General features: G+C 45.6%; 1 protein-coding gene across 4 annotated transcripts in view; it reads left to right on the top strand.

Annotated features, from left to right (window-relative positions):
- Positions 1 to 27,427, top strand: part of PNPLA4 (patatin like phospholipase domain containing 4) — a 29,969-nt gene extending 2,542 nt beyond the window's left edge. For 3 of the 4 annotated variants that reach the window (XM_045874267.3, XM_064573701.1, XM_045874260.3), the window contains 5 exons: positions 3,739 to 3,833; positions 3,999 to 4,134; positions 16,177 to 16,242; positions 25,874 to 26,026; positions 27,188 to 27,427. In XM_045874267.3, coding sequence (XP_045730223.2) covers positions 3,739 to 3,833; positions 3,999 to 4,134; positions 16,177 to 16,242; positions 25,874 to 26,026; positions 27,188 to 27,319 — 582 coding nt within the window. In that variant the 3' untranslated portion in view covers positions 27,320 to 27,427. The remainder of the gene's footprint in view (positions 1 to 3,738; positions 3,834 to 3,998; positions 4,135 to 16,176; positions 16,243 to 25,873; positions 26,027 to 27,187) is intronic. The other variant, XM_054507083.2, reaches the window with a different exon arrangement.
- The last annotated feature ends 282 nt before the right edge of the window (positions 27,428 to 27,709 follow it).

Raw genomic sequence — 27,709 nt, 5'->3', positions numbered from 1 at the left:
GCGTTCCTTGTCTGAGCGGCGGACGTGAAGGTTGGCTCCTACTAAATTAACTGCACAGAAATAATCCTTTGGGTACCAGAAAAGGTTAAGAGTTTTCTTTCAAAAAAAAATTTTTTTTTTTAAGATTTTATTTATTTATTCATGAGAGACAGAGAGAGAAAGAGAGAGGCAGAGGGAGAAGCAGGCTCCCAAGGAGCAGGGAGCCCGATGGGGGACTCGATCCCAGGACCCTGGGATCATGACCTGAGCTGAAGGCAGACGCTTAACCATCTGAGCCACCCAGGCGCCCCTCTTTCAGAATTTAATTATTCTGAATCTGTCTTCCGGACTTGGGAAAGATTAGTTTGGATGACAGTGAGACAAGGAAATAAAATGACTTATTTATTTATTTATTTATTTTTACTCTTGAGTGATTATTTAGTCTTAAGATTCCAGCTCCGTTTCTTTCAAGCAAAGGATGTTTCTTCTTTATCTGATCATGACGACATCAGCCCTGTTTTCAAAGGCCTGGAACGCTTGGCCGATAATGCTTTCTTTCCTCCCATTTACACACAGGTGGATAAAGGAAAATGACCAACAATTTCTATTAAGCGGAATGATACAGAGATTTTATTTGTTTTTCATTCTCACAGTTGAAGAAACTGTGAATTCCAAGCAGTTTATCCAGAAGTAATGAAAATAAGCCTTCATTAGGTATTACATTTAATGCAGTCTCTGTTGTAAAAATGTTCTCTGCTTCTAGACAGCAATCATGCATTTGCTGACTGGGAGAACTGTCTTCTGTAGGTGCAGGATATCGTATTCATTCATTACTTACATACTCTAGTGGCTTTGAACAACAACTGAATAATAGTTAACACATTTGTGCCCAGGAATGAATTTAAGTCACATTTAAAATGTCAAGACGACAAAATTTTAAACATCCGGAGTCTTGTTCTCATGATCTAGGATGAGCTGCTTATGAAAGAGAAACTGGAGTTGAGGCCAGCCGTATGAGAATCCTCTTACGTTTTCTTCCTGTCTTTGTACGGCTGCTTTATCGGAAACTAGAGAAAGGATGCAGTGCTGTGCAGATCGCACAGATTGAGAACCTGAAGGCGGTGAACGTAGACGTAAGGTGTGAACACCCCGCAAGCCAGCAGAATCATATGATTTGAATTGCAAGCTACTTTCTTTCCAGAACTCCTGAGGCCGGGGACTTCCAGGGCGTTGTTTGCTCTTCCTCGGTGCCATCTTTCCTTTAGGTGGGGCAAATCCTCAGCTTTGTGATTAAATAGACTTGGTTCCGAATCTTCAGATTTAGAAATGTATTAAGTGTGATTTAGAGGTAACGTGATTTGGAAATTCTGCCATAATACAGCCACTTAACTGAAATTCTGTGACGTTCAGGCACGGACGGTTCGTCTGGATTTGAGACTCGATACCGTATTTCAAGCCAGAGTACCTGTTCTTGTACCTTTTCTCAATGAATCGGAGACCCTGTTGTATTGTCTAGTTGTGTTGGTAGGATTGGGTGGATTGTTGGGTTGGTAAAGGAGCAGGACTTACTGGGTGCTCACATTGGAAGGTGCAGAATGATTCTCTGTATTTACCTGGAGCATCCTCATTTTTCCTTTGTCAAAGTAAATTTTCGGCCAGTTGATTTAAGGTTATTTTATTTCTTTTCTTTTTAGCATTTGAAATACACCACTCGTAGGACTGCTCTGAGTTTTTTAGCAAACTGTTTTCTACTTACATCCGTGTTAGCTCAGCTCTTGCGGATGATTCCTCGAGCTTTGTGGTGTTGTGACAGATATGTGAGTAATTAATCTAGTTCTAAGCTTATGCACGTATAATTAAGAGGAGCTACCTGATGCCGGGTGTATTTTAGGTGGCAGGCAAACTTAGACGTCCATACCTAAGAGCTCAGTGCTGCAAGCGTTTTCTCAGCCCATAATTTGCAAGGCACGGTGTTCGATATAGTGGGGAACACAAAGATGAGTAAGTCCGTCGCTTAATAAGTTTCCAGTCTGGTCAGGGGAGTGTGTGTCTGTGTGCGCATGCACGAGTGTGTGTGTGTGTGTGTGTGTGTGTAAGTAAAATTAATACAAGAAAGTAGGTTAAGTGGGCAGTCTGGCCTACTAGAAGGAGCACACATTTTGGGGACTAACACCCCCCTCCCCGCTACCTTCCCCTCCCACTCCCAGGGCTCTGTTTTGACTTGGGACGGGATCCAGATTTCTTGGCAGGCCTCCCAAGACCCCTGTGACTTGGTTCTCCATTGGCTCCCTGATGATGATTTTCAGCTCAGTGCCCTTGGGGGCTTGTGCTCCCAGTGGTCTCTGCCAGTCTTCCTCATCTACCCTCATGTCCTGTCCAGCTCCTACTCACATTTTAGGTCTCACCCTAGATGTCTCGTTGGAGGGAAGCCTTGGTTGACGCCCGCTATGTAATTCTTTTGTTGCTGCTACAATAAATGACCATAAACTTAGTGGCTTAAAACAATACACATGTATTGTCTTAGATTTCTGGAGGTCATAATTCTGGAAAGGTCTCACCGGACTAAACTCAAATTGTCAGCAAGGCTGTGCTCCCTCTGGAGGCTCCGGAGGACAGTCTGTTTCCTTGCCTTTTACAGTTTCTGGAAGCAGCTTGCATTCCTGGGCGCAGGGCCCTCCTTCCATCTTTAAGCCTTAAGCACAGCATCTTCCAATCTCCCTCTCTAATTCTGACACTCCTCTTTCACCTACAGGGATCCTCATGATGACACTGGACTCGGCTACATAATCCAGGATAACCTACCCATCTCAAAATCTTTAACTTACTCACATCTGCAAAATCCCTTCTGTCTGTAAGGAAACACAGAGTCCAGAGACTAGAATGTAGCCGTCTTTGGGGGTAGGAGGCTTGATTCTGCTTACCGCACCTTCATGGTGCTCTCGGATCTGTGCGCTGAGGCAGTCCTAGGTCTCATGAGGACAGGGGCTCTTTGTATCTCAGTCCACCTGAATCCCAGTGCCTAGGACCCAATATAGGTTGCATCCTGCATGAATTAATAAAGGAAAGATAGACCTGGGTTCAGATCCTGACTCTGGAGGAGTTTTGATGCGATACTGGGAAAGCTGTTTAATCTTCCCAAGCCTCAGTTTTCTTACTTGTCAAGTGGGGTATTATAGTCACCTTACAGGGTTACGTGAGGATGAGCTAACAGAAGCTGCATCCGTGAATCCCAGCACATTAGACGCCCACCCTCCTCACCACGCGGAGACTACCGATGCCCAAGACGGATCTCCAAAGACAAACAGCAGTCGTCACGAGTCCTGTCTTGGTCATCGGTAATCAGTACTGTTGCAGGTGGACTGTTTCAGAGGTCACAGAATTGCGATGGGAGAGGAGGTCAGTTGTGTTGGAGAAATGTGTAGAAGAACGTGCTAAACGAGAATCAGAATTGAGTCTTCAAGGATTTCCCAGATGTGGGCAAAGCCATTTGAGGTGGTTTAAAAAGAAAAGGGAAAAAAGACTGGATTTGGGAGAATGCATAGCTTGCCTGGGTACTAAGAACGGTGGGTGAGGACCGGGTCTGGGGGGTGGGGGCGATTCACGTAGCTCTGAAGGAAAGGGGCACCGAAGGCTAAGCATTGGGTTTATAAGAGCTAGGGTCCAGGTGCCTTGTGTGATGGCCACAGAATTCTGGAAAAAGAAGGAATTGGTTTTTTTTCTTTACAAATCATAGGTTCACCTATTCATTTTCTTTTTCAGGAATGTAATGAATTTACCTACAAGTTTGCCGAAGAAATCCGAAGGCAGTCTTTTGGGGCAGTAACACCCGGCTATGATTTCATGGCCCGATTGAGGTATATACATGTATATAGAACGTTTCCCCCAAAGCATGTGAAGACAGAGTGTTGAGGACAGTGTATAAACTGTGCAATGCTCAACGTAGTGTTCTCTCTTCTAAAATATTTCCAAGGCGCTCGATAATTCAAGGTAAATAATGCGGGTCACTTTTTCTTCTTCAGAAGCGGAATGGAGCTGATTCTCCCCACCAACGCTCATGAGTTGGCCCACAACCGACTGCACGTATCTATCACCAACACCAACACCAGAGAAAATTACCTGGTCTCCAATTTTCCCTCTAGGGAGGATCTCATTAAGGTAACACAGCTGCATCTCATGTTTGAGGAACTCAGCGAGGACTTAATTACTTCTCCCAGGCGATGAGCATCACCACGTTCTTTAGATCCAGGGTTTCCTGTGATGCCTGAGAGACGAAGAGTGCAGGGTAAATGATGTGTTTGATGAGTGAGTTAACCAGTGTCCCTCAGAGGCCACCTCGGAGGCTCCAGAGACCTCCCATACTGGTTCCGTGTTTTTCTCGTGATGGTCGGCAAGCCCACGAGCACCTGGGAGTGCAGCTGGGTAGCGCAGCGGTACTAAGTTCCTTGAGTGACGTAGCTGGTATCTCCCAGTTCACGTAAGACTTTCGTACACGTGCTGTCTTACTCAGTCCTCCGCAGCCTTCTGTAAAGCAGGTAGGACAGGTGTGATTACTGCCCGTTTACTGCTTTCTTTTTTTTAAAGAGAAGAAACGGGTGGAGAGATTTTACATGATGTGCTCAAAGGTCATACTGCCTGCCTGGGGGAACGCATTCTGGACCCTAGGTCTCTTGACTTTCCAATCTAATGTTCCATTTCATCCTCCCATTTTGTTATTTTTTATTTTTATTTTTTTTTAAGATTTTATTTATTTATTATTGAGAGAGAGAGAATGAGAGAGAGAGCATGAGAGGGGGGAGGGTCAGAGGGAGAAGCAGACTCGCTGCCGAGCAGGGAGCCCGACGCGGGACTCGATCCCGGGACTCCAGGATCATGACCCGAGCCGAAGGCAGTCGCTTAACCGACTGAGCCACCCAGGCGCCCCCTCCCATTTTGTTTTCATGCTTTTCTAGCCAGACACATTTGGAAGTTGCTCAGTGGTGAATTTATCATCTCTGGGAAATACTTTGGCTAGAGTTGCAAATAACAGTGTGCTTGCTAAGGTAATAGATCAAATATTTGTAAATGCGAAAGAGTGCGCTTTTCTTACAAAAGCCGGGCGATTTTTTTCTCTGTTTTCCCTTTGGTGGGAATCACGGCCAGCTTCAGATAATATGGAGAATGCGTGTGTGGACACAGCAGTGGGCGAGGGATTGAGAGTAAGTGGTGAAAGTTCTGCCTGAATTACATGATAAATGCATTGATTTTTACTATCGAGTCTAACTGTTGGCGTTTTACTGTGTGAATGATATAATTTGAAATACCTAATGAAATGCTGAACTGACAAGTAAAATTACTTTGTGACTTAATAGATTAGAATATTTTTACTTGGTGTGCTGACTACGCCAGTCTTACACTCATAAATTAATAGTCTTTCCATGTTGGAAAAAGACCTCTTTCTATCATCTTGTGGAGACTTGCCAGCTCTGAAGGGAGGAACTGGTCAGTCCCCGCCCGAGTTGTCCCCACCTGCCAGCGTTGGCCCAGATTCGGGGGCTGTCAGTGTGCCGGAAGGCCTCTCCGGCCTGGCCCGGCACCACGACGCGGGTCACTGTGTCTCAAAGCAGGAGGCATTCGATCCAGTAGTTACCTGCTCAAGGCGTCCGTCCTCGGCTCCTCTCTCGACAACGGCAGAGCGCCTGGCGTTTCCCGTAACCCCTCGGAACTTACCCATCACTGTTCACATTCTCCGTTGTTCACTGCTTTACCTGGTTAGTGTTAATCGTCGGTCTTTCTTCACCAGAGCGTAAGCTCCAAGCGGGCAGGGGTTGCTCTGATCCGACCACGGATAGTCCCCGCACCTGGCACAGTACCAGCTCCATCAATGTGGCGTCAGCCAGGCAACGGGAATGGATACATAGATGAACTGAGGTGGCATCAGCAACGAGGGCCTCACTGAGAACAAAACAAAAGAAGGGGCGCCTGGCTGACTTGGTCGGTTGAGCATCCAACTCTTTTTTTTTTTTTAAGATTTTATTTTTTTAGGGGCGCCTGCGTGGCTCAGTCGTTAAGCGTCTGCCTTCGGCTCAGGTCATGATCCCAGGGTCCTGGGATCGAGCCCCGCATCGGGCTCCCTGCTCAGGGGAGAGCCTGCTTCTCCCTCTCCCTCTGCCTGCTGCTCCGCTTACTTGTGCTCTCTCTCTGTCAAATAAATGAATAAAATCTTAAAAAAAAAAAAAGATTTTATTTTTTTATTTGAGAGAGGCAGAAAGAGAGCATGAGCAGAGAGAGGGAGAAGCAGACTCTCAGCTGAGCAGGGAGCCTGATGCGGGGCTCCATCCCAGGACCCCGAGATCAGGACCCGAGCCGAAGGCAGACACCTAACCCACTGAGCCACCCAGGAGCCCAGAGCATCCAGCTCTTGATCATGGCTTGGGTCTTGATGTCAGGGTTGTGAGTTCAGGCCCCACACTGGGTTGGGTTCCACACTGGGTGTGCAGCCTACTTTAAAAAAAAAAAAAGAAAGAAAGAACAAAGCGTCTGGATCCTACATGTTGAGTGATCTTTACAAAGTAAGTGAGCTGGTCAGTGGCCCAGCTGGGACTACCGCCCAGATGTCCAGTGTTCTGCTTGATGACATCACATGCTGGAAGAAATGATCCCCCTCTCAATTCCTTTTACGTGGCAGTGTGCATGGCTGAATGATGACCTCCAAAGATGTCCACACCCTAATCTCCAGCAACTGTGGATATGTCACCTCCCATGGCAAAAAGGATTTTGTAGATATAATCGAGGTAAAGATCTTGAAATGGGGAGATGACCCCAGATTGTCTGGGTGGATCCGAACTAAACCCGTAAGTCCTTAAAAACGGAGATCTTCCCTGGATGCCATGCACCGCTGCTAGTTCTGAGCTCTCATGCTAGCACAGAGCCCTCTGACAGCCAGCAAAGCAAAGGGGACTTCAGTCCTCCAGCTGGTAGAAGTGAATCCTGCCAATATCTGAACGAGCAGGAAACATTCTCCCCTACGGCCTCCCAGAAGGAATGCAGCCCTCTACTAACACCTTGGTTTCAGCTTCACGAGAGATTCTGATCTCTAGACTGCGTGGTAAAAGATCTGTTTGTTATTTTAAGCCTCTCAGTTTGTAGTAATTTGTTACAGCGCGATAGCAAACTATTGCAGTAAGTAAACATGATTTTTTTTTTTTCAATTTCCTTTGTTTTGGAAAATAACTATTCAGAGAATTGGTGTAATTACTTGAGTTCATTGAACAGAAGAGAAATAGTTGACACAAATGTGTAATATCTTGTAAGGAGAATAATTGAATAATTAACGTTTATCCTAGGTTACACAAGAAGCATTTTAAATATTTAGCAGAATGCTCTAACCTTTTTCAGAACTAAAAATAGGAAGGATGGATAGTTCCTAGATGGCAGATAGTGGCTATAAAATGTCTGAAATCCATGCCTGGAATACTCAAGAAGCATTTAGTTTAGCAGTAAGATGGGGTGGAGACTACAAGAGGGGAGAAGAAAAAGCATGGGGAGGAAAGAAAGCAAACTCCCTTGTGCGTGGGGACATCATCCGCTTCTGTCCTCTGAGTAAAAGAGAGGCCAGGTAGAATGCCCCGTGAAGAGCCACGCGGCAAGATGGGGTGGCTCCTGGTGCAGTGGGGAGGGAGAGGAGGAAGCCGCCTGCCCGCCCTTCCACTCCCCTCCCTCACGGGGAGACGGGAGGGCCTCCCAAAGCCTCCATTCTGGGAGGTATAACTTGCGAGAGAGAAAAATGGGTATTTGATGAGGCCTCATTCCAAGCAGAGTGTTGAAGGAGCTGCCTAGCTTCTCTTGACTGCTTCTATAAAACGCAAGAGAGAAGCAACCAAGTATGCACACTTGAGTCTCCTGGGAGCTCTGCGTACCTGCATACCAACACACAGCCTTGGGTTTCCTACCCAGTGTTTGGAAATTCTGGAGGTGAGAGAGACAAACACAGACACAGACAGACCAAGACTAAAACCAGAGGTAGGGGATGTCAAGTATCAGTTGGCAGCTAGTGAAGGAATCTGGAAGTACTAAATACGAGGGATTTCAACCACCACATTGCATTTTAAACCCACCTTATCATTAACTTGTTTATTCCCAATCTAACTAGTGTTTTTATTTTTTTTAATGCTGGGCTCTTTATTATCCACCAGCTGACTGCCACATTTAATTACAGACAGGGTGTCTACGTATGTTAAAGCGTGCATGTGTGTATGTGTATGTATGTCAAGTCCTTTGTGTGCATGCATGTGCTCTCTTGGAGTATTGCATGTTTTATGTGCATCTCTCAGTGTTCCTCTGTAGGTCTGTCATTTCCTGACAGTGTCCTCCAGGGCTAATTTTGTTTGAGCCTCAGTTTTTCCAACTGTGAAACGGACTTAATGAGTCAATCTGTGTTACCATGGAGAACAATGAATAAAGCAAGTAAAAGTGTGTTTCAGCTGGAAAGCGCTGTATGCGTGTTGATCACAGCCAGTATTCAGCAAATAGTAGACAGATCAGGTACTAAGCCACAGACGTTGCTGGTCAGCATGCGTGTATGAGTCAGTCGTGAAATTTCAAGTGTCACAGCTCTCTTTCTGTGGAGTAGGATTCACACACAAGTAGTTCTTATGCACAAGTACTTCTTTTCCCCCTTACTTATCCTCAGTGTTCATGAAGAGTGTCCTAACCTACATCTACAATATCTCAGGAAATGGACTACTACCTAGTTTTGCCACGTTTTCACGTAAGATTTTCCATCTCTTTACCACTGGCTTTCTTTTATAAATTTGCTTTTGTGTGAGGACTCCTACTTAAGTTGTATTAATTAACTTCGCTTTTAGTTGCATGAAAGATTATTCTTTCGTTTAATATCTGCAATGATAGTCAAATATTTTCTAAGAACCTGTGTTGACCAGTTATATGGTCCAAAGATTCCCTTCCCTTTTTTTTTTTTTTAAGATTTTATTTATTTGAGGGCGCCTGGGTGGCTCAGTCGGTTAAGCGACTGCCTTCAGCTCAGGTCATGATCCTAGAGTCCCGGGATCGAGTCCCGCATCGGGCTCCCTGCTCGGCAGGGAGTCTGCTTCTCCCTCTGACCCTCCCCCTCTCATGTGCTCTCTCTCTCTCTCTCTCACTCTCTCAAATAAATGAATAAATAAAATCTTTAAAAAAAAAGATTTTATTTATTTGAGAGAGAAACACACAGATAGCAAGAGAGAACATGAGCGGGGGAGGAGAGGGAGAAGCAGGCTCCCCAGTGAGCAGGGAGCCCGACATGGGGCTCGATCCCAGGACCCTGGGATCATGACCTGAGCCGACGGCAGACGTTTAACCAACTGAGCCACTCAGGTGCTCCCAAAGATTCCCTTTCCTTAGGACTGGATTTCCATAGTATTCTGAATCTTACGTGTGCAGTGATCTAACTCAGTTCCATGGTCTGAATGTCTCAGCTCCCCGCACGAATTCATACAGTGAATTCCGAACCCCTGATAGGATAGGATCAGGAGGTGGGCCTTTGGGAGATGAAGAGGTCATGAAGGTAAACCCCTCGCAAATGGGGTGAGTGCTCTGATAAAATAGACCCCGACAGCTAGCTCGGTCTTCCTGCCTTGTGAGGACATGGTGAGAAGCAGGCTGTCTGCGGGCACTGAATCTGTTAGCACCGCGACCTTGGATGTCCCAGCCTCTCGAAATGTGAGAAATCAGGTTCTCTTGTTGAGAAGCCACGAGTCTGTGGTGTTTTGCTATAGCATCCCAAATGGACTAAGGCAGGAAACTGGTACTGAGAAGTGGGAGCGCTGCGGAACTGGGTGACAGACAGACTGGGAGAGAGAAGAGGTACGTGCTAGAAAGAGCCCACGTTGCCGTGAGCGGACGTTTAGAGGTGCTTCTGAAGAGGACCTGGACAAGAAAGAGGCGAGCTGGAGAGACAGCCACTGTCTTCTCAGAGGTTCCCTAAGGACCCGTGAGCAGAATGGTGGTAGGACTATGGACTTCTGGAAAAACCAATCTCACGAGGTCTCAGGCAGAAACGAGGACACGGTCTTGGACACTGGAGGAAAGCCCTCCCTGCTGTGAGGTATCAGTGAAGGCTTCCAGTGTTTTCTGGGAGGTATAACTTGCGAGAGAGAAAAATGGGTATTTGATGAGGCCTCATTCCAAGCAGAGTGTTGCAGGAGCTGCCTAGCTTCTCTTGACTGCTTCTATAAAACGCAAGAGAGAAACGACTTAAAGATGGAATCACTTATCAAAAGCGAGGTAAAGCTTAAATATTTGGACCATGCCCAGCCTGTCCTTATTGAAAAGAGTGACAGTGTCTTTGGAACAGAACTGGAAGGTGTGGGCAAACAGTCATCCGATGAGGATGTTGTCAGCCATCTAAAGAGAGGCCAGGACTACCGTCCGAGACGATGGAAGTATGACCCCTGAGGCATTGCAGAGATCCTCAGGGCTGCCCCTCTCCCGAGAAGCCCAGAGCACGAGGCCGACTGTAGACAGACCCTCGCCTCTCACTGGACAATCCTCCCCCTCTTGGAGCCATGGGAGTGGGGATCCTAGACAAGAGGAAAGCTCTGGGGAGCTTCAGTCAGGACACTCAGAGGTGGGGCCCCACCCCTGCCCAGCAAAGCTTCAGGGGCAGGACCCTGCCACCAAGGGCCTGCAGGACGGGACATCCCGCCGGGGAGCATATCCTCAAGCCTTAAGGTCTAACGGAATTTGCCCCCTTGCGTTTCAGACTTGCTCTGAATGTGTTACCTCTGTTTGCTTTCCTGTTTCTCCCTTTTGGAATGGGAATGTCTATCCTGTGCCTTCTCACCACATATTTTAGAAGCACATAACATCACGATCTCGTACATTCACAGCTGGAGAGCAGATTGCCTCAGGATGAAGGGTACCTCAAGTCTCACCCATAGTTGACTTAGATGATATTTCGGTGAGACTTGGAACTTTAAACTTTGAGTTGATGCTAGAACAAGTTAATACTTTTTTGGCTGTTGGGAGGGATTGAATGTATTTTGCATGCAAGAAGGACATGAATTTGGGGGAAACGGGTGGAATGCTATGGTTTGAATATTTCTGTCACCAAAATTGGGGTTGAAACTAACCCTCATGAGATGGTATTAGCAGGTGGGGACGTTGGGAGGTGATGAGGTTATGAGGGCAGAATACTCATGGATGGGAAGAGTTCCCTTACAAAGAGACCCCAGACAGCACTCTTGCCCCTTCAGCCACAAGAGGACACAGCAAGAAGATGGGAAGGGGGCTCTCACCACACACCAGAAAGGCTGGTGCCATGTTCTTGAGCTCTGCAGTCCCCAGAACTGTGATAAATGTCTGTTGTTTAAAAGTCACCCAGTTTATAGCATTTTGTTTTCACAGCCTGAATAAGACTAAGATCCTCAGGGTTGGTGGCGGTGGTGTTCTCCCCCCCACCATTGTCTGTATACCACTGCAAGTCAGACATGTGGTTTGCCTTCAGGTGTCCAGACTTTACTTGTGCCAAGTCCTCCCCAGCTCCCCACTGGTGACTCGGACAAGAGAGGGAGACACACGTAATGTGTTCTACCGTACAGGTGGGAATGACCCCCACACGGGGGATCCCTTATAGAGTTAGACCAGAGCCCCAAAAGGCCTCCTCCTGCAAATGCCTCAGTTGTTGCTCTCCTCAAGCAGAGAGATTCATTTTGGATGCCACACTCTTTTTTGTGGGGGTGAGTTGAGGGGCAGATGAAAATGTTCCCGTGGAGGATGAAATGCACTGATCATTTATGGCAGTGGGTCGGTTGTTTTCAACAGAGCAACACCAGATTGAGACCCCATTTGGCAAAGGCAGATGGCCCCTTGGTGATGGAAGAGCCTAGCGCTTGTGTTCGGTGGGTGTGGTCAGCATTGTTCGCACAACTTCTCAGTGCCTTGGTTTCGTTTTAAGTTGGAATCCACGCTGAGCCACCTACCCCACAAACTGCTACAGAGATCACGCGCATGGAGGCGCTTCGTCAGGTCCTCTTGAGTAACCCCCCGCCCAGGGGCCCTTGCTCTCCTGACTTTCCCCGTGTGCCGTGGGTCTGTGGCAAGTCGTTTACTTGCGAGCCCCTTTACACATTATTCCCTGAAGCCTGGGCTGTTTTTCTTCCCAAGGAAATGTGCGATCAAGAAATCCAAGCCCATTTTGATATGAGTCTTCTGCAAAGTGTGATTAGGGAGGTAAATCCTTTGTTTGTAAGAAACTCGTATGTCACTCGCACAGCTGAGCAGAAACGATTTTGAAATTCACCATGCCGTGGAGCGGTGGTGTTGGCCCCTTGTCTGAATTAGCACCAGTCAGTGAATTCTTCATGTTTAAAACTGAGGGACACATGTGGTCTGAGCTGGTCTTTTGACCCAAGTGAATGCTCGTTGATCCTTATTCCCAGGAAGGCTTTCGTGCAGAACCACGTCGCTCTTGGGAAGAACAACCCTGTCTCTGTTGCTAGGATGTCCTAGATTTCTGCACACATAGCGGGAATGCTCTTGTCGCGAGATCGTCTCACATTTAGCCTCCTGAAGGTGAAATAAGGCCTGCATTTAAGATTGGTCATTATCTTGGGAAGACTGGGGAAGATAAATTTGAATCTGTCTTTGAATTTCAACTACACCAGCAGGTTCTGAATAAACAGCCAGATCCTCATTAAACTCCACAGCAAACTTTAGGCATAAATGGAACTTGCTGGGAATTTATTCTCTAAGGAAGCCAGGCCACATAATTTTCTAAACACCCCTTTCCTATGAAATGTGAAATGAAAAGAGCTAGTCAGAACGTGTATTGAATATGCACTTGGCAATGTTAGTACAGTTGCTGTGGGAAATTACTTTTATTTTCATCATTGTATATTTAGTAAGAATGAGACAAAAAACTAATCAGCGTTTGAACCTACGTCCGGTGCTTAAAGTGCTGGGCCCTGTGCTGGGCCATGCATGGCAAGACCCCAATTTCTGCATCAGTGTTTGTCAACCATGGCGCCCCTGATAATTTGGGCTCCTCTGCTTCTCTGTGGTGGTGCATCCTGTGAACTACAGCATGTCTAGAAGGATCTCTGGCTTCTACCCGCTAGATGCCCATAGTATCCCCCCCCGACACACACAGCTGGGACACACAGTACTGTGTCCAGACATCGCTAAACAAAGACACCCCCTCCCCTTGCTGAGAACCTCTGCTCCCCCTGTATTGAGATTTACCGGTGAGAAAAACCTCACTGGGAAAACAACGAGGTAAGACACAGCAGAAGGACACGTTTAGGCCTGCCATCTTATCAAGTGGCCTGAGAATGTCAGTGTTTGCCTCTTTCCTTAGAAAATCCTCTCTGGGGCGCCTGGGTGGCTCAGTCGTTAAGCGTCTGCCTTCGGCTCAGGTCACGGTCCCAGGGTCCTGGGATCGAGCCCCGCATCGGGCTCCCTGCTCCGCGGGAAGCCTGCTTCTCCCTCTCCCACTCCCCCTGCTCGTGTTTCCTCTCTCTCTGTGTCTCTCTCTGTCAAATAAATAAATAAAATCTTAAAAAAAAAAAAAAAGAAAATCCTCTCTGCTTGCAGTAAAATGGCAGTAAGCAGACCTCGAAGAAGAAAAGCCACTTTGTTCTGAACTGTGGAAGCTAATGTCCCCACTAAACTTAGTTGGATATACAAATCATCAGCACATAGAAAGAGAAAGCGAGATATGACGAATAAATACACTGGTATAGAGGAGTGGCAGGTGTTTTCCCTTTGGATGAGCTCTTCCCATCAGCGAGGAGGATTCGTACGGTTCTTTTCTGTAGGGAAGTAATTGAATACTATTTTTCAACCAAACACCGCAAAAGAGTTCCAAGCACTGACTTGTGAACTTCACATTATGCTCCGACACGCGGGGGTGGGGGGAAACACGTCATTCGGACTCTCATGCTAGTGATTCTTTTTTTTTTTTGTAGCGCAGAAGTAATTGTGCAGCATATTGAAATAGATCGTTATATTGACAGGGGGCCTTTGGTTCTCTAAAGAGCGTTAAGTGCTGCAATTTCACAATATGTGTGCCATCCACAAACTGTTCCTGTTACCACTACAGTGCATTTTGCCAAATAACTTCGTTAAATAGCCACAGTGTGCCTGCAGAACATACCTAGAGCCTGTAATTGCTTTTTTAAAGGACTAGCCAACTGATGACAGAGCCAAATTCAGTTAGGGGGAATGCAGTCCTCGTAAGGCTGAACAGCCCTTCTCTGAAAAACACCCAACTGCTGATGCTCTGGGGCCCAGAAGGTTGGTTTCTGTCCTGTCGTCCCCCCGCGCGGGCGTGTGACGTCATCTCCCACAAACCCAGGGACCTGTGTACGCTGGCTGTGCCTAAGATCACCGCACACCATTGGGAGGAGTGCCTAAGGACAGGCCTGTCTACACCCACTCTTCCTCGAGGACGGGTGACAATCTCCTGTAAGATTGCCATTGCACTTGGGTTTGATGCCCTGCTATCCACATCTTGCAATTCTTAATACCTGCATTTTTACTTTGCACGGGACACACAGATTATGTAGCTGGTTCTGGCACTGAGCACCAGCCTGGGACAACAGAGAGGCGTGCCACGTGTCATTCCCTTCCCTTGTTCCTGCAGGAGTCCTGGCATCGTGGTACGAGGCCACTGAATTTGCTCCCACACAAATCTGACGCCCCAGATGCTTCTGGGCCCCCTGTCGGGAGCCCAGTGCTATAAGGGCAGCTCCAGCCAGGACCTCTCCCTCTGTCCTCGACATGCCCCCAACAACACGGGAGGCTCTCTCTGCGTTTCTCCCACCGTTCAGACGGCGGGGAAGCACCAGAGGGTCTTCACTGCTGCCACAGAGAAGGAGCGATAACAACAGGCGTCTGTCGAGTATCAGCCCTGAGAAGGACTGACTGACCATGCAGGAGATACCCTTGCCTCCAGCAGCTTGGGGCAGTGAGGAGCCAGGAGGCAGGAGCCAGGAGGCATGTTTAGAGGACGAGAGCCTGTGCCCACTGCTAGGGACGGGACGGAGACGTAACTGGGTTCCAGCGGCGACCTCCGGAGAGGACTTTTCCTATAGAAAGTGCATTTTGCTGGTAACCGGATCGATTATTTACTCACAGTTCAGAGTAAATTGGCCTTTGAGAGCTAACCTCAGAAAACATACCTATAATATCGCTTCTTTGGGGGAAATGCCCTCTGAGTTCTAAATAATTCCACATAGATGATTTACAAATCAGTTTTAGGGCCATCATCCATTTGTGAATAACATATGCCCCCCCCCATCTCATGAAATCTTTCACAATAAACAGCCATAGCGTCTTTGCTCACTAGCTGGAAGATTATAGCTTAAATATTCAGTATCTACTGTGGTGTCTTTCCAAACAGAACAGTACTGATTTGGAAACTATACTGGAAAATAAAACACGTACATGTCAGAAAGGTTCCCAGTGCCAGGCTTCTTCCGTTGGAAGAAATGGTAATATTTTAAATGGCAATCTTTTTTGACTTTTTCAAAGGAAGATAAGGGATAATTGGTGTTCCTACCTGCCACTGTCTCATTTATATCCAGACCATGTTGCTAACGCATGAAATGTGCTGCCATCCTTAGCAACATCCTGGTGACAAAGTAGAACACCCCTAAGCTCCAGGCTAGTGTCCCCCCCTAATAACCGGAGGGTTTCGCGCCTCTGAAAAATAAGAGTGCAACTTTATTTTCATTTTTATTTTTTAAAGAAAACTCGACCGCCACCATAGGGCTCATGACCCCAAGATCAAGAGTCCCAGGCTCGGACGGAGCCAGCCAGGCGCCACAAGGGTGCAACTTTAGTATGATTTTTATAGTATATGATAGAGCATCGTAAATAATTTATGAGCACATAGTCAAGAATTTAGCCTTACCTGGAGTTTCATGTTGTAACGACTTGGCTGTCTACAATTAAAATCCCGATTTTACGCAGGTGAGGTCAACGGAGACACAGAACATTGAACTGTGCATGTCTCTTCAAGGTCTTTTCAGGTATTAGAAGTGTTATTTTCTGTTTAACGGTGTCCTGTGTGCCCTTGACATAGATGGAACTCATTTCACGTTTTATAGTAGTTGTTATTTTTTGAAACATTTCACATTTTATGGTAAACGTATCAAAGCTGTTGAATGCGTGCTAACGCCTATGTTTATGAGCTGTTTCTTTATTTTATTCATCTAGGTTCTGCTGGCCAGCAGCTTCGTGCCCATTTATGCAGGACTGAAACCAGTGGAATACAAAGGGCAGGTAACACTCTCATAACTGATGAATTCGCCGTAATTCCTGTAGGACGATGTTTCCGTTGAAGCATTCAGTTTTATGATTATTCTTCTGGTTCCAAATCAGTTTATAGGATTTTTTTTTAATAACTAGTTTTGTTTGTAACAGAAAAAAAAAAATCAAGTACAGGGGCCTTGGCACCTTACGGTCAAGATCTCGAGATTCAGAATGACTGGGATGCTCCTTTTCTCCTCTGATTGAAAACTTCATCCCTTTTGTTTAAAAAAAGAGTGAAAGACTTCAAAAAATAATAAAGTCCTATTTACAGCTCCTTCTATAAGCAGAACTGTGCTGTCAGGTGGGAAAAGGCATCAGGGAGCCACACACCCGCCCGGCCCAGCCGAAGCTGGAGCGCTCCCCTCCGGCCCCCACACGGGAGCCCTTTACCGGGGAGCAAGCCCCTCTTCTGCCAGGCCCTTCACTTACCCAAGTGTTTGTCAGACCGTCTGCATTCCAGGACAGCGCTCTTCACTTGGGGCCGACACTCCAGGCAGGAGACAGGTTCTGGGAGAGAAAGTTAGAGGTGAGCATCCCCCTGCAGTCTGCTCTTAGCCAGCGCTGTGGGGAGGTATTTTATGTACGTATTTATTTATTGTAAAGATTTTATTGATTTGAGAGAGGGAGAGAGAGAGTGCGCGCAGGCGTGTGTGCAAACACGAGTGGGGAGGGGCAGAAGGAGAAGCAGACTCCCCGCTGAGGGTCCCGATCCCAGGACCCTGAGATCATGACCTGAGCCGAAGGCAGATGCTTCACCGACTGAGCCATCCGGGCACCTCTACGGGAAGGTATTTTAGCCAGCTCTTTTCTGCATTCTGCACCATGGTTGCATTAAACGTTCATCATCCTACCCTTTACACACACACGCTTTATAGTCAAATACACTATCTACTTGACACATACCAGAGATATGTATTTGTAATCACATACAGTATCTTTTTAACACATACAAGAGATAAGTATTTATAATCAAATACACTATTTGACACATACCAGAAATATGCATTTTATAATCAAATGCACTATCTACTTAACAGATAACAGAGATCTGTATTTATAATCAAATACAGCATCTATTTAACAGATACTAAAAATACGTATTATATAATCGAATACAGTGTCTTTTTTTAAGATTTTATTTATTTTTGCGAGAGAGAGAGAGTGAGCCTGCACGAGCAGGGGGAGGGACAGAGGAAGAAGAGCCTGCACGAGCAGGGGGAGGGACAGAGGGAGAAGCACATTCCCCACCGAGCAGGGAGCATGATGCAGGACTCGATCCCAGGACCCTGGGATCATGACCTGAGCCGAAGGCAGACGTTTAACTGACTGAGCCACCCAGGCACCCCTCAAATACAGTATCTATTTAACACCCAAGATCAGGCACATGTTCATGGATGGATAAATGCCGCTCATTTTATTTGTCTCATATATACATAATATGTATTTATTCTTAAGTGGGTACATGAAAAATGTTTGATATCTTTCATTCATTCATTCAGTCACTCAGTTTGAGGGCCCAGCACGATACCTGTACACGAGGAATGCATTTTTACAAATCTCTTACCTAATATGATTCGGAACCTGTCTGAGTTCTGGTCTTGCGAGTCCTCATGGTTTTCTTTGAGCTTTCCCGGCCTTTCCAATCCTTCGCTTCCTGTACAACTCTGGGCCCAAATTGGTCTGCCCCAGGATGGCTATCCAAAGGCACAGACGGGGAGAGCAAGGGACTGAGAGGTAAAGTAGCTGAAAAGGCCATGTAAAAAACTAAAGATGTATTGTATGGTGAGTAACATAACATAGTAAAAAAAAAAAAAAAAAAGAATAAACCTTAAAAAAAAAAAAAAAAGGCCATGTAGGTACTAAGATGCAGAGCCTAAGAGGGACCGTTACTCTGACTTGAACTCTATGGATTAGCCATATACATGCAGTACATACAGAAGGCTAAAACCCTCTTTGTGACTGGGTAGAAACAAAATATACATTTCTTTTTAGAGCAACATAAAATCATTTAAACATCAGCTCATGGAAAACAGGGTTTTTTCCTCCCTATTGTTGACACTGTCTCTCAGAGCTAATAGGCATTTAGTTTCCAAGGAGTGTGAGCTATGTTGTCATCTAAAATTTTATTTGAAAGATACAGTACTTTACATAATTAAAGTTAAGAATCCTTTCCCTCTTATTATAGGAGTAAAAATTAATATTTATTTTTAGCTGTAAATTTTGAATACAGATGCTATCCAAATCAACTCTATCTTCGGAACATTGACTTTATAATGATCTGAAGTGTCATGATTTTACTTCAAAGCTTGAATTTGCAATATACAATGATAGAGATGGCTAAATGGGAAGCAATGGTAAGGTGTTTTAGAAAGTATAGATTAGGGCGCCTGGGTGGCTCAGATGGTTGAGCGTCTGCCTTCGGCTCAGGTCATGATCCCAGGGTCCTGGGATCGAGTCCCGCATCGGGCTCCCGGCTCAGCAGGGAGCCTGCTTCTCCCTCTGACCCTCTCCCCTCTCATGCTGTTTCTCTCTCGCTCGCTTTCTAAAAAATAAATAAATAAAACCTTTAAAAAAAAAAAAGAAAGTATAGATTATGAAAGGGGGGCTCAGGAGCCCGGAGTCATCCGAATTGCCAGTCTGATCAATGATTAAGAGGTGGCGACTGAGCAGGGAGGATGTAGATACAGCATGTGACAGTGAGGAGGTAGGGACTTCAGAAAGGGAGGACAGGGTCACGGTGACAGTCGAGCTGAGTCCCAGAGCCCAGTGAGCTCTAAGCCTATGCTAAACACTTTGCCGTTGCAATATTAGTAAGAGTATCACGAAACGGGTGCAGGTGGGAGAGGCTTCTGGTTCTCTTGCACCATGAACTTTCCTTTCCTTCCTTAACAACAGTCAGAGCTGTGAGCTGGACCTGGAGCAGGGTACTTCAAAGGCCACATTTCCCAGCTGCCCTTGTAGCTTGGTGTGGCTGTACATGGAAGTGCTGGCCAGAGAGATAAGCTGAATTACAGTGCGACTTACCTTTGTTTACTTCCTGCTGCCCGGAACGTAGTTGTGATGACTGGAACTATAGCAGCTGTTGTGGATCATGAGGTCAGACATCACAGCCTGGAGATGGCCACAGAGTGAGCTGGAAACACCTGAGCCCTCAGTGATTTGGGGAGGCCACCCGTGCATTTTCTTCTTCCCAGAAAAAGGAAGTAGTACTTGTGCTGTGACTGTTTGCTGTCAGCTGCAACAGAAGGGATTACTACCTGGTGTTTCACAGATGAGGATATGCAGATGCAGAGATGTTCCGTTACTTCACTCAGGTCACCGCGCTCGTCAGGGGGCCTCTTTCCCAGAATGATCTCCAATGTTTGTGTCTCTGCCACGCCTCTTGCCTCACTTTGCTTAGTGCGTTCCTTTAAAAAAAAAATAGATCTCCCTCGGTTTTTTTCCCTCCATCGCCATTCCCACTTGTTGGGTTTGTGACCCGATGACTAGCGGCGGTTAAAAAGGTCGGCCGTTCGGGCGCCTGGGTGGCTCAGATGGTTAAGCGTCTGCCTTCGGCTCAGGTCATGATCTCAGGGTCCTGGGATCGAGTCCCACATCGGGTTCCCTGCTCAGTGCAGAGCCTGCTTCTCCCTCTCCCTCTGCCACTCCCTCTGCTTGTGCTCTTCTGTCTATCTCTCTGTCAGATAAATAAATAAGATCTTTAAAAAAAAAAAAAAAAAAAGGTCGGCCGTTCTCAGCTGCGTTTCCCATCGTACGACTGAGCACTTGGACATGAATGTGTGAACACAGCCACAGCTCAGCAGCCCAGAATGCAGCCCCTGAGTTGTGAGAAGGATGGAGACCAGCACTGAGGCCCCTGACCTTGGGCAGGAGGACAAGGTCTTGCTGATGACCCGTGTCTCTGAAGTAGACACAGGATAACTACTTAATTTTAATGCCTCCTGAAAGCATTCGGTTTTCCTTGGTGGTTTACTGATGTCCACAAAGAGGAGACTGCATGCACCCGAGGATGCACAGAGCCCTCGGAGACCCTGTCCGTTGATGCAGACCCCACACTACATAGCACTGTCGCTCTGTGCTCATCACGGACTCTCCATCAGCCTGATAGCCTCCTACAGGGGCTTAGAGGGTTTCTAGGCCAAGTTATTTTCCAGAACCGTTCCGTTTTCAGGGAAATGCAAACTGTGCTTTAAACGCAGTGTTTTGCTGTGGGTGTGAGCTTTTCCTAGGATTTAAATTACAGAAAAATTCCTATAATGTTTTCATGGAACTCGGGTCCTGACTGGTGTGTTTGCTGCGCGGGTTTCCCTGAAGTGACGGAGACTGTGCCAGAAGTGGGGACAAAGGGAACGGAGGATGACTTGCACTCGGGCCTTCGAGCTGTGGGACGCGGAGCCGTGCCCGTGTGGTGGAGGCCAAGAAGGGCCACGCGCTCCCTGCTCCCCCCGAGCAACGCACACTCCTCCTCGTTCCACCTCTGCGAGAACCCACGTATCGAACATACTGGATTCTATTAATATTTATTTGTGGACCGAATAGGTTTATTTTAAAAATCAATTATTAGTCACTTGAAAGTATCATTCCTTCGCAACACTGAAGATTAATTTGACAGACAGTATATTTCCTTCCCAACCTGTTTACCAGCTGTATGAAGTGGAACGACCTCTATTTCCTTTAACCTAATTTTTTTCTTAAAAAGTTCTTGTAGCTTTTACTGGCTTCATCTTATAAGACCATTTTTAATACCCTGTTTATGGTAGATAGTCATGAACAGCTGAACACATGAATGAAAGAATGCAAACATATTGAAGGTCAGACTTGTATTTTTTACTAATGAATTTTCTATCCATATGTATGGCCTCTGAACATGCATACGATCGGGCTACGTTTTCACAGGTTCTTGCCATCAGTTTGGAACAAAAACGAGCTTTTTCAAGAGGAGCTCTTAACTAGCAAGTTGTTTTGTTTTGTTTTGTTTTTTTAAGAGATAGCATTATCATTGGCAAATGACCAAAATGTCCGAATAACAGAATAAGATCATCTCTAGAGCTGATATATGCAGATGACAAGAAAAGCTGTACGACTTTTTTTTTTTTCTTGGTCTGAATTAGAATTCAGGTAATATTTTGATGGTTATATAGAGAAAATTTCACATTGACCTATTCTGGTCTATTGAGCATTTTGCATGGGTTATGGATTATTAATTCTTTCATTATTGATATATTTCTGGGAAGGAGAACTGTGGAATACTCTATGTTACTATGTATTTGTGTAAAATCATTACTACAGACCTTAGGCTTCTATTTCTTCATGATTTGGACGTTTCACACGGATATGTAGCTCAGTCCCATCAAAGCAAAAGCCTGGCAACCAGCTCGATTTGGCTGGATGGAAATCTGCTTATCAATTCACAGTTAATCTGAAAGAGAAGATCTTATTTTTCAGCAACATTCTAAAATGCTTTGCAGTGTCTGTTTGAAAAGACACATTAGTCTTCCAGGGAATATTTTTGATATAACATACTCAGCGTTTTCTCAAACTTGAGTATCATCATTTTTAAATCAAAAATTAGAAACTCAAAAATTAAGACAACAATGTACCAATAATCTTTAGTGGAAGTAAAATGGTAGCACGGTTGTTCAACCTCTTCTTAAATTTTTTATTTATTTTAAGCTGTGTCCCTTGTATTGAGGAAAGCTCATCTATCCCCCCTCCCCTCCTGTGTTTCTTCACTTCAAATGGGAGATTCTGACCTATGTCGTGGAGAGTGCGTATCTCCTTCTCTTTCTCTCTGTCTCTCCTCCCTCCCTCTATTTTGAGAATCAAGGACCAAGAACGTCCTGTTGGACATAGCTATTTGTCCTCTGTTTCATACAAGATCAGACATGCTTGCAAATACAAAGTGATTCTTCAGGCCGTATTTACTGCCCCTGGCCCCGCCTGGCCCCCCACCCCCCGCAGGAAACCATTCCGATCCACATGGCTGTTTTACAGTGTGTGAGAAGGAAGAGCGCAAGTGAGAAGACCAGCTGCACCCCCTCTGCTTGCATACTCTGCAGCAGAGGTTGGCAGATAATTTCCGAGAAGCACCCGGTAAGATGGCATGGTGGGACATCCAGTCTCTGTTGAGACTTAATGCAGCTAATCAAGTTTGCTGTTGTAGTGGAAAAGCGGCACGGCTCTATGCCAATAAAACTTTATTTACAAAAGCAGGTGGTGGGCCGCAGTTTGCCAACCTGTAACCTAGACACCAAGGAACCCCGCAAGCCTCAGTTTCCTTTTCTGTAAAATGAGAAAACGGATTATACTAGCATGATCCTCCTATCTGCTGGCATTTTCATAGAGATTAAACCAAGTAATATGGGAGCGGTTGTTTCATAAACCATTAGGCTCTGTGCCACGATACTTACAATAATTATAGCTTTCAACATCTCATTCATTCTCCTGACAAAGTATTCTGTATTCACTTCTCTCTGAACAAAACACCTGAAGATAATTCAGCCCTGCATCAAGTCTTTCTCACGAACATACCTATCTCCGTGTCCACCACGAATCCAGGCACACATTGGATGCTCTGAGGTGCTTGCAGGATGAATTCACAGGCCCTGATAGTAGAGATTACCTGCTTAGGTTTTTCTTTAAGAAGCTTTCCCCTGTTAGTTCTGTAACAAGAATTGCCTGAATTCATAAACCTGGGGGCATGTTCTTCGTATGTTCCCAGAGCACATCGGTGGGTTAGGCAAAATTTGACAAGTCCTGACACATGCATAAGCTCGCCTGTTTAGGTGTGACAGTTACCGCTATGCCTTTAGAAGTGATACGAAACCGTCACGGGAAGAACCAGCACAGTTTGGTTTTCTCCCCGAAGAAGATTCTGGAATCACAGAAGCTCATGGCGGTAGTTAGCAGCTTCCAGAATGCTGCCCACAAGGTGGGGAGGAGGAGATGACTTGCAGAAATCTGTAGCAAACAGCCAGAGAATTCATGGACAGCATCATTTCAAATGCAGACTTTTAAACTAGACCACGCTAGATATAAGATATTTCCACTTTTAATTTGGGGTTGAGGAATGTTTACTGCCGTTACTGTTGTTTCCAGAGATTTTGCTAGAATCAGCATGCCTGCATGAATATGTGGTTTTTGGGAATGATACAGCTCCTGAAAGCATAAATCAGGAGTCCGACGCACTGCACTTGGAGTATCTGAGCTGCTATCGAGTTATGGTTATAGAGGAGCTGGAAATGGTGCAAATTTAATCAAGTCATTTGATAAGCTGTACGTTTTCCACCGTCATTTATCCAATCAGAATAAGCTCACAAGAGTGAGGAAAATTTGGAGAAGGCATTTTCAGTTCCCAGAAATGGCAGTCATTCACCCTGTGGTAAATTAGAACACTCTGCAATGTGATGAGCCAGATTGCCCTTCTTTCTCTTAAGTTGACTGAGTCAAATGACCTCATAGGACACATGGTACATATTTTTAATTTCCCTTGATGAAAACTACACAGATTTTTACATCATTGGTGATAAAGTCTTTTGAGAATATGAATGATAATTTTGAAAGGTTTTCTTTCTTTTCTTTTTTCCTCTCTAGGTATTAACATATTCCAGAAATCCGTATCCATGCCCAGAGCAATCAGAAAAACAAAACAAAACAAAAGGAAGCTCTGGGACAAGGAGGCATGGAAGTAGATATTGTGAGGCCTTCTCAGTGCAAATCTCCCTTATTTTAAACTGTCCCCATAAGCATATATATATACAGAAACACATGGGAACATGGGTATGTCAAACACACACAAACAGATATGAATATGTGTGTGTATAATACATAGAATGTTTTTTTTTTTTTTAAAGGTTTTATTTATTTGACAGAGAGAAACACAGCTAGAGAGGGAACACAAGCAGGGAGAGTGGGAGAGGGGGAAGCAGGCTCTCCGCGGAGCAGGGAGCCCGATGCGGGGCTCGATCCCAGGACCCTGGGACCAGGACCTCAGCTGAAGGCAGACACTTAACGACTGAGCCACCCAGGCACCCCCATAGAATGTTATTACATGATAAGGTGTGTTATGTTCTTTGAAAAAGAATGACAGTATGCAAATTATGGAGATCGGGTTTATTATAATCCAATCTAATTCTGTTTTCTCCAACACCAAAATGCAATCCCCTCAAATTTTCAACGCAGTTTCACTTTTCATGTATTTACTTTTATTCCCTTTTGGGGTGGGGGGGAGTTACAACGGCCAAAGCCATTGTAAACAGTGCAGGACTGATCATTCAGTCACTAGCTTTAGCAATAAAAATGAGTAAAAAGCGACATTAAAAAAAAAGAAAGAAAGAAAGATACCTTAGAACAAAATGAATGTATGTTTTAAGCAAGTCCAGGGCATTTTATACTAACCAGTTTCTCCCTCCTCCCCCTGTCTTTGTGCTGAACAGAACAGCTTTGGTTCTCCTACATTGCATTCCAGATGTTCAGGGGAAACTTAGCATCGCAGAATTCTCCACTAAAGATTGTTTTGTGAGGGGTTCTCAGCCATTATCGGACCGTGTGTTTTCTCTATCAACCGAAGGATATTTCCAATCCCAGATACAGCTTGGAGAATTCGTACTTCGGTTCTGTGTGTGTCTGTGTGTGTCTCTGCTGCCCGTTCAAAGATGCTTGCGACTCTTGCTTTTGAAATGGATCGCATGAGGATTATCATCTTCCTGTTTCTTTAGTTGTCCTTTTTCAGCACACAATTGTACAGAAGCCTCCAGAAGGTTTTCTTAACCTGCTGTGTCCATCTGTCTCCTTGGGTATGGGTCTGAAAACACAGAACCTCTTCTGAGTTCAGTGGGTTTGTTTTGTTTTGTTTTTTTAAATATAGTACTTCCCATTCTTTGTGGCTTTAAAACCTCATGTCTTAAACACAGGTGCCGCCTTGGAAATAGAAGGATTTTGGGTTGTTTGGCTTACTTTTGCACATTTGCTACAGAAAATGCCAGCTTCTAGTTCTCATAATAAAAATGGAAATGTCCTGTGATGGTGGATGGTTTACTCACTATCAACAGTAAACGTGGCTTTCCACTTTGATTTAATGATGAGCCCGAAACTTATTACATGTCTTCTTATGTATGCATTCTTGTCATAAACATTTAGATACAGTTGCTGTATAATAATCTAGTTAAAGCTTTTAAACACCTGGAGAGGGGGCGCCTGCGTGGCTCAGTCGGTTAAGCGTCTGCCTTCGGGTCAGGTCATGATCCCAGCACCCTGGGATCAAGCCCCAAGTCGGGCTCCCTGCTCCGCGGGGGCCTGCTTCTCCCTCTCTCTCCCTCTCTCTGTCTCTCTGTCAAATAAATAAGTAAAATCTTAAAAAAGCAATAAATAAACAACTGGAGAAGCTTCCTGATTCTCGGAGGCTCTCATTATATGGGTAAATGGTTTGTGTACAAAGGTTTGTACATAACTCACCAATCTGACTGGTGATGATAGTCATTTAAGAGCATTGCCAGGGCACGGATTCTATGAGAAGGAAAGAGTCCTGTTGAAAAGTCTGTGCTCATTTTCCTGTGGGAGGTGCGTCGTTGACATGTGCTGACAAGTGATGTTCTTTCCACAGAAGTGGGTAGATGGAGGCCTCACGAACAGCCTTCCCATCCTGCCCGTGGGCCGGACGGTGACGATCTCGCCCTTCAGTGGACGACTGGACATCTCCCCACGGGACAGAGGGCAGCTGGATCTCTATGTTACTGTCGCCAATCAGGACATAATGGTGAGTCAGAGGTTCCGTCACAGTTGAAGATCATCGCCTAAAAACTGCCAGAACTTTGGAAGCTCGTCGACAGTTTTATATACAAATGGCATCTTGTCAGCCGTACGGTTTTTTACTAGTTTACAACACATGTCATGCATGTGGGCCTGGGGGTCCCCATACGCTGTGAGGGCACAAGCCGTTCACTATCTGTTATCTGTTCGGGAGAAGTTCGCTTTGTCTTCACTCCTTCAGGACACGGAACGTATGACAGGTTTTCAGTGCACTTTTCAGTCGGATCATTTATTTGTTTAAAAAAATGGTGATCTGGGCGCCTGGGTGGCTCAGTTGGTTAAGCGACTGCCTTCGGCTCAGGTCATGATCCTGGAGTCCCGGGATCGAGTCCCGCATCGGGCTCCCTGCTCGGCAGGGAGTCTGCTTCTCCCTCTCCCGCTCCCCCCTCTTGTGCTCTTTCTCTCTCTCACTCTCTCTCTCAAATAAATAAATAAAACCTTTAAAAAAAAAATAAAAAAATAAAAAAATGGTGATCGTTAAGGATGGCAAAATATGGGAGAAAAACTTAGGGCCTCAACTGAGTAAGTTACATAAAATACGGACTCCCTTACATCTACCCCCTGTGGTCGCCAGCAGGAGGTGAAGTTACAGATGGAGATGTGTGTGGTTGTCACATTGGGGGGTGTTACTGGTATCCAGTATGTAAGGGTGAGGGACGCTGCTCGGCATCCTGCGATGCACCACAGCCCCCACGACAAACGAGCATCTGGCCCCGATGTCCACGGTCCCGAGGCTGAGAAACCCTCAGCTTGCCCGTGGCTGAAGTTAAACCTTTAAGGTTCGATTTTCTCAAACTGTGTTTTTTTTTTTTTAAATATTTATTTATTTATTTGACAGAGAGAGACACAGCGAGAGAGGGAACACAAGCAGGGGGAGTGGGAGAGGGAGAAGCAGGCTTCCCACGGAGCAGGGAGCCTGACGCGGGGCTCGATCCCAGGACCCTGGGATCATGACCTGAGCCAAAGGCAGACGCTTAACGACTGAGCCACCCAGGCGCCCCTCAAACTGGTTTTGCAAAATCACGATTTGTGTCTATGATGAGAAATCTTAGGTTACATTTGCCTGAACTGTAAGGTCCTACAGCTTCAATTTGTTCTTCTGTCCTAGTTGTCCGTGGCAAACTTGGTGAGGCTGAGCCAAGCCCTTTTCCCGCCAAGCAAGAGGAAAATGGAATCGCTCTATCAACGTGGGTTTGATGACGCCATTCAGTTTTTACTCAAAGAAAATTGGTTTGAATAGAATGCTTACAAGTTGATAATGCAAAACAGACTTCATACTTTTTTTTTTCATTTTTGTCCACATAGTGGTTGATGGAGGTTTCTAATTAAATCATTAAAAAAAAAAAAAAAACCTATCGGCATTCTCTATTACTAGTTTTTGTAATATTTGTGATTATTTTTACTGAGCAAGGAAATGAGAGGTGTTTTATTAGGCAGCGTAATGAAGAAGGTTGCACACAGGTCATGAGGAGTCCCTATTCAGAGAGCACTCGTGTCCTTTGGAAAATTTAGAAGGGTAAGCAATTTGGGTGAACTATGGGATGTTGAAAAAGGAGGGCCGCCCCTTCCCCTTGCTCAGAATGTGACTGCATGCTTTTCATGTGAAACATGCACGTTTGCTTGGCATACC

The sequence above is a fragment of the Mirounga angustirostris genome, unplaced genomic scaffold, assembly GCF_029215605.1.
Source record: "Mirounga angustirostris isolate CCGP_5_RB_7025 unplaced genomic scaffold, mMirAng1.0.hap1 SCAF_11, whole genome shotgun sequence".
NCBI lineage: Eukaryota > Metazoa > Chordata > Mammalia > Carnivora > Phocidae > Mirounga > Mirounga angustirostris.
Note: the sequence above shows the minus strand (reverse complement) of the source record. Positions and strands in the feature narration are given on the sequence as shown.